Source organism: Cydia pomonella, chromosome 18 (assembly GCF_033807575.1).
Source record: "Cydia pomonella isolate Wapato2018A chromosome 18, ilCydPomo1, whole genome shotgun sequence".
Classification (NCBI taxonomy): Eukaryota; Metazoa; Arthropoda; class Insecta; order Lepidoptera; family Tortricidae; genus Cydia; species Cydia pomonella.
In genome coordinates this window covers 5748248-5755452 of record NC_084720.1, presented here as the reverse complement: position 1 = coordinate 5755452, position 7205 = coordinate 5748248, and the positions used below count along the sequence as shown (strand labels likewise).

Sequence of the window (7205 nt, the reverse complement as noted above, 5' to 3'; positions counted from 1 at the left end):
AAAACTCCGATTTCAAGTAGTCTTATAAACTGAAAGAACCGGAAATGTGCGAGTCGGACTAGCTCACCGAGAGTTCCGTACTTTATAATATTTGTTGTTACAGCGGCAACAGAAATATCATCTGTGAAAATTTCAACTGTCTAACTATCACGATTCATGAGATACAGCCTGGTGACAGACGGACGGACAGCAGAGTCTTAGTAAATAGGGTCCCTTTGGGTACGGAACCCTAAAAGTTGGGGTAAGTCGATTTTTTTGCTCGCGAGTGTACATCAAGTGTACATTACCCACATATTATCGTTACACTGTGTCATACAAACGCGCATTGTAAAAGCGCTCTTGCGAATGAGGCCCAAAGAGCATATAATCACTACGTTTGAGGCCAACCGGCCCTACCCTACCGCTGATTTTATTGTGTTTTCAAAATTATTCGCCTCAACAACAATACAACCAGTCAACCAGATACATCTTCCAAGGGTTGAATCGATTATGTATTTTCAATCGATAGAAGTTTAGGGCCTAACAATACAAATTATTCTTAAACAAAACTATTAATTTATTTGAAGAAATAATAAATGCGACGTTACAATATAATTTTCAATCAGAAATTAAATATATAATATTAAAAAGTAAATTTCGGCATGCCTTGACAATAAAAGACCACGCACGCGCACTTAATGAACTGGCAACACTTCAGATTTCGAATTTCAAATTCGTTAAACGCTTCTCTGTCGAATTTTGTATTCAGCGGTGTGATCGTTCGAGTTATTTCCCAGATTTCTTTGTTTGCAAGGTTTCCGAAAGCGAAACTGCAATATCTATTCGAAAGTGTCTTTATTCTTCTGTATAATACAAAGTGCCTACTGGATAAGTGTTGAAATTTTGTTGGAAATTTGAGATTTCCTAACTTTCACAATGTCAAGAGATATTTACTATTCGGACAAATATTACGACGAGGAACATGAGTACAGGTAAATAAATACCTATCAATAGTTTACATTCTCGAATAGCAGCATTGGAACTTATTCACTTGTTCAGTAACCTTACAAGTTCTTTATCATCAGCTCAAGGATGTTGTAGAGTTGTACTACTCACAGTTAGGCCTTAATCTAATCGTGTTGTATTTCATTTCGTTAGGGTTCCAATGACAACCATTAAATACCATTCAGCAAATATTTTCCAGTCATACATTTAATGAATTAACCATTCATTCTCTCGTTTTTAGGCATGTGGTATTACCAAAGGAAATGGTGAAACTAGTTCCCAAAAATCATTTAATGTCAGAACAAGAATGGCGCAGCATTGGAGTGCAGCAAAGTCAAGGATGGGTTCACTATATGACACACCAACCCGGTAAGAATAGCTTAATTTAATTTATAGGGTTCTAATTGTATGCAAACAGAATATGGCAGATGGCTAGGTCTTAAAATGGAATTAATTGTATTTGCATTAAACCTTTTGTGCATTTTGGAAAAAACAAAACATAATCTATGTTCCTGTAGAACTGATTTCTAGAAATTTCAAAACTTAAGGTTTTACTGTCCTGAACCCAGTTCTAGAACATTCTTTAGGTAGCTATGTCTTTTAAATACAATGTTTGGTTTTATATTAAGGGTAACATTGATATTGTTTATGTTTTATTATATTTACTGATTATAGATTTGCTATACAAACAAAAACCAAATGGCAACTGGCAATGGATTGCGTTTTATGAAGTAATTACTAATAATAGTAATAGTGTGTAATGACTTCATAAAACGCAATTGTTTTTTGTATGGAAATTGAACCACCTTAATGAGTGTATTTACTGGTTTTTTTTAGAGCCTCATATTTTGCTGTTTCGCCGAAAAAAGACCACCCCTCCAGAGAAGAAGTGACAGATTTTTGTGGTTTGCTTGTGAATAAGTTAGTTTGTTTTAGTTCATAGTTATCAATTGCCTATAGCAGTTAATGTCTAAAAACAGACATAAATTGACCAATATATTCATCAAGTAATAATTGATCAAGTAAAATATGCACCATTAAAAAGTAATGAGTAGATTGCTTAATGAAATTTTAAATGTTGGCAACTAATATGCCATCAACTTAATGTGTTGCTTTTGAATTCAAATTGTTAATTACTGTGCAGAAATCTTCCCATTGCTTCTTTGTTTTGGTATTTCTCTAGTTGAACAGTACCTTATTCATTTTATTGACTGATCAAATGAATATGCACCAAATGAAATCATCTTGCTGTAGGTTGTATAGTAAATAAGATAATAGTCATTTTTTAGTTTTGTTTCTCCTGCTGCTATAGGCATTATCTTGATCTTCATTCCACATATTAATAAGTGTTTCGTATTAATGTAGTCATTAGTGTATAAGAATCATTAAACCAACCACAAGTGCTATTCTACTTATTATGTGATAAATGTAACAGTTGTGATAGCCTAGATCATGCAACAGTCATGTTACAATTACCTTGAAGTCAGGGATACACTAGCCAATAAAACAACCCTTCCATGACACATCTTGCCAGTATGTCATGTCGCCAGATATGTCAGGTGAAGTTTCACGAACTTGTGCAACTTCACCTGACATGTCGTCAACATGTGTCACGGGACATTTGTCCCCTAGTGTATGGGGACATTGGATCCAGCCACGGGGTCAGAGACATGCAAGTGGGTTGTCGCTATAATATAGTGCTGTCTCACTCAAACATTGGAGCAATGTGTGAATCGAATCCAGTGTGCTTCCCTGGCTTTAAATACCATTTTAATATCTTTAAAGTATGTAGAGTTAGAAGAAGAAGCAATTACGAGTTTGCACTATTTACTAGACAATCTAACCAACCAGCATCTATAGCATGGTCACATTTTTATCACTTGCCTGTCACTTTCACACTTACATAATCCAAAGGCTGTGAGTTCAAGTCTCACCCAAGACAGTAATTTTTCCACTTTTAAATTTATTCTAAGCTTAATAGCATTGGTCGCAGACATTTCTGCTTGTTAAAAATTAGTTATGTTAGAAGATAGGCATAGTGACAAGTGATAAACATGCGACTGCTATAGCCGCAGGTCAGCATGGCTTTGTCAACTGTTGAAGAGTGCTTCTGCTGCTGACTTTAATTATGAACCATTATGGATATTTTACTTACATATTTGTGGTCTGGATATTTTAAGATTGACATTCAATATCTAATATGCAAAATTTTGTGTCAATTTTTAATTCTTTTTGTACATAAATGTTTATAGAATTGAATCAGAATGCTCATGTCAATCTTATAGTTATTATTGACTTGAATTGTAAATCAGTGACTGGTTCATTTCATTTGGTACATAAATTATTTGGTGCTATGTTACAAAGTAGTCTTTCATTAAAATCCTGTCCTTTCCTAACTTTGTCAGGGATGTAGTTCCTTTTTAGTCTATAAAATTTTATATGTATTATTTTCTTAGCGCTGTGCCATAATAGTTTGAACAACATGATTATAAAAAATTGCGTCATATTGGTAAAGGTTGGGAATGGGAATGCATCCTTCCCTCCTTTGTGCCTGGCGGGGACAGATGGTAATGATCCTATTCTGAAAATTTGTAAAAAAAGTGCACATCTTCACATACATTTTGTGTGGACCATCACAAAACTGATACCCAAAATTTGGTATGCAAAACTGGGGGACATTTCTTTCCCTTGTTTCAATCAATAGTTGTGCTTCCAAGTTGAAATAACCCAAAATTGTTATTATTGCAAAAGAAGTATAAAAAAAGTATATAAATAGTAGTGAGTATAACAATGAGACAAAATAAAAGGGTGCAATAAAATTTATTTTCTCTTCTTTTTAGCACTAGGAGACAATGCTAACAATTTGACTGCATCAGGCTGTGAGAATTCCATGGTTTCCACTTTTATGTCATCGGTGGACACTGTGTCTAGAAGGTCTAACCCTTGCAGCTGCTCTTGCTCTAAACTGTGCAGCATTTGGAACCCTGGCTCCAATGATGGAGTGAATGTTCCATCTAGAGCTGCAGGAAAATGTAGTTCGGGAACCTCTTCTAACTTTAACTGTGGGGCAATGTCACCAACTGCTAAAGCTTCACATTGAGATCTTAGTTTTATACAACGGTTTTTAATCTTTTCATGGTATTTTACAACTCTATTTTCATAAAATTCACCAAGATGCCCAACATTTAGATCAGCAAACACCTTTTGAATAACATCAGGAAAGCCAGATTTCAAACCACTGGCCTCTCTGTCCACAATGGTTCTCATCAGCTTGCACATATTTGTCATGTAGAAGTCCAATGCATCTGCTAAAGCGTAGACTGCTGTGTTAGTACAAGTTGATACACCAATGTGTCCTAAGGCGATGGCTGCACATTGCCGTAATGCTCTCTGGTGGCTTTCTGGAGTAAAAGGAAGAATAACAGGGCCTTTGCCAAGTGAGAAGTCACAGTATTCTTTTTCGAGAAAATTAATAGGTGGTGCAGCAGCATGTTCTATTTGTAGAGGTGGTTCTGGTGGCATTGTAGGCAGACTCATAGGATCAAGTCGTGCACCTTCAAAGACAGCATTTTCCGTTTGCTCTAATATTGCAGAAAGCTGCCTGGAGTACGAGTGCAGCAGTATTGTGTGGGTGATAAGGTTCGGTTTCGGCAGCTCGATTGGTGACGATTTCACGGAGATGGGTATCTCTGGAATGTTCTGCATGCCAAGCTCTATGATCGGGTTGAAGTTTACGGTTTGTAGTATAGATTCATCGCGTTCCTCGTCTTCGAATTCACCCCAATGTTTTCGTGACGACATTGTTGTAAACAAATACAAGTAGACAGAAGTCCATATAGACCTGCACACTTTATGCTTAACTATTACTAATTCATACTAAACATTTACTAATAATATAACATAAAGCTCAAAAAATACGTTTTCCAGTAAACAATAACAATACCTACGAGCCAAACCAATGAAAGCAATCAATGGACAATGTCGACAATGACGTTTAGTTGACAGATAGATGTCCAGTGTCCAGTCGTAGTACATGTCACACAGTCCAGAACAAAAATACTGGTGTAATTTTGAGAGTTAATAAAATTATGCAATTTTAAATAATATTTATCCATCATTAAAAAATCAGGATTTATTGCCTTTCAGGCACAATCGGAGCTCATCATTGATGTCTCCATTCAAACGCTTAAGTGCCAATGACATCCACACTTTATCAGGCCTAATATCAGACCCGATTTCGGGCCCGAGAAAGAGTATTTTTCTGTTTCCCTAAATATCTGTACATCGATTACAATATTTGAAATGTAAATAGTTTATTACGATACGAGTGCAGAAAATAGGAAATTCGTAACAAGTGATGATAAATTAAAACACGACCGAAGGGAGAACCATCTTTATTCTTTACACTTCCTCATAATCTGAGATCGCAGAGGTACAATTTATTAATGAATTCATTGATAATGTGTCCATGGAAGGCATTGCAGGAGGGATGAAAAACTTGTGTCATAACCACTCACTTGCTTCATATTTTTCAGTGACTTCTATTATTATAATAAAATAAGGGTGACAGCTGGTAACCACAGTTACCAAAAGCAAGTAGTAGGTTCAGAAAACGGATAAAAAAGGATCACAATACGCTTGCCACATTTAATTACTAATCTGGGGACGTTCTTGGCCTGTATTAGAATAGAATAGAAATCTTTATTGCGAAACCATGGTACATAATAGTTGTTATATTAGAGTGTGAAAACACATGGCACCCTGTTAGGGCATTGCAAATAATCTTACATCTAGGTATTCTAGTTTCTGAACGGTAGGACTAGTATATATCATGTAATGTTCTTAATCAAATATAAACAACATTGTCTAAACTTATTTCAACTAAGAATTAAATAGTCGTACCTAAATTAACATTTCAGTACACAAGGTGTTAATTAAGGATATATAATATGCAATAAGGGAATATCATTAGTAGTTACAAAATAAAGTTATCTTCCATGAACTCTTGGATTGATAAGAAACCTAAGAATCGAGAGATTTTGACTTTCGCTCGATATGAAAAAAAAATCACAAACATCTTCATCGTCTAAAATGCACTTAAAAATGTACACAACTACTTACTACAAGAGCTATAAATATAAAAATTACTTCTAAAAATCGGCAACATCTTGTTTGAGGGAACGTAAAAAATTTAAATTACGAAACATTCACACGCACATAGGATGGCACGCGCTTCCATCTCGCTTACGCTTAAGCTCAGTAAGAGTGAGAGAAGAATACGAACTTACTGCACCTTAATTGAGTGCCGGGAACCCGCACGGCGGATTCTCTGTTCGTAGTCGCTTTCCTCTACAAAACGGGGGATCGGCTACGAGCGTAGCGTTACGAAAACGTTGGCAGTAATTGCGTTAAGAACGACGAAAGGGGACGGATGTCTATCCATACAAACGTAGTCCCATTTTCCTCTCTGGATATTGACATTATGGAAAATATTTTTCACCACACTAACTGGTAAAGGCCCTCTTGATTGTTCAAAAACTAATGAGAAAGTTGAATTTTATCCACATGTGGGGCAAAGTAATCAGATGCAAATTTTGAGTCGTTTCCTTATGTTAGCTGGTAGAATTGACTTTCAAATGATGATTTTGAATGATAAATATTTAATTACGTTCATTTGGATTTGATTTGGTGTGTTTTTTTGCTGTTTCATAGTTATTATTTTCCTCGCGTTGGTGTGGTGAAAAATGTTGTGTTTCACTCGGAGGCAAAGTTTGTTTAACTCTCGTGCCTTGAAATCCTCGCAACGCTCATGATTCCACTTCTCGAACCACTCGCTACGCTCGTAGTTCAATTTTGGAGTCTTATATTATAATAATTAATAATAAATAATTCAGCCTATATACGTCCCACTGCTGAGCACAGGCCTCCTCATGATTATAATAATTAAAAACCGGCCAAGAGCATGTCGGGCCACGCTCAGTGTAGGGTTCCGTAGTTACTCTTCCATCACAATAAGCTAAACTGGAGCTTAAAGTATAGTAAATTGTTAACCAAGGGATGAAACGGTACCTTTCACCCGAGTTAAACATATAGGCAAATTTGCATAATCAGTACCTAATTAAAGTAACTCTTTTTACTATGAAGGGAAAACTTTTTGCGATAACTCAAAAACAGCTAAACTGATCATGTCCGCTATAGTTTTCATTTAATGTCTTTCTTAA

At 35.8% G+C, this 7205-nt stretch overlaps 2 protein-coding genes across 2 annotated transcripts; one reads left to right on the top strand and one right to left on the bottom strand.

Annotated features, from left to right (window-relative positions):
* Positions 1 to 722: 722 nt before the first annotated feature.
* LOC133527430 (cyclin-dependent kinases regulatory subunit) lies at positions 723 to 2071 on the top strand. The gene is made up of 3 exons (XM_061864441.1): positions 723 to 971; positions 1226 to 1353; positions 1822 to 2071. The coding sequence occupies exons 1-3, from the start codon at positions 916 to 918 to the stop codon at positions 1875 to 1877; spliced, it is 240 nt and encodes a 79-aa protein (XP_061720425.1). The 5' UTR covers positions 723 to 915; the 3' UTR covers positions 1878 to 2071.
* A 1717-nt stretch (positions 2072 to 3788) lies between these two features.
* LOC133527429 (STAGA complex 65 subunit gamma-like) lies at positions 3789 to 4970 on the bottom strand. Its single transcript, XM_061864440.1, has one exon. It carries the CDS (start codon positions 4783 to 4785, stop codon positions 3805 to 3807), a length of 981 nt encoding a protein of 326 aa, XP_061720424.1. The 5' UTR covers positions 4786 to 4970; the 3' UTR covers positions 3789 to 3804.
* Positions 4971 to 7205: the final 2235 nt, after the last annotated feature.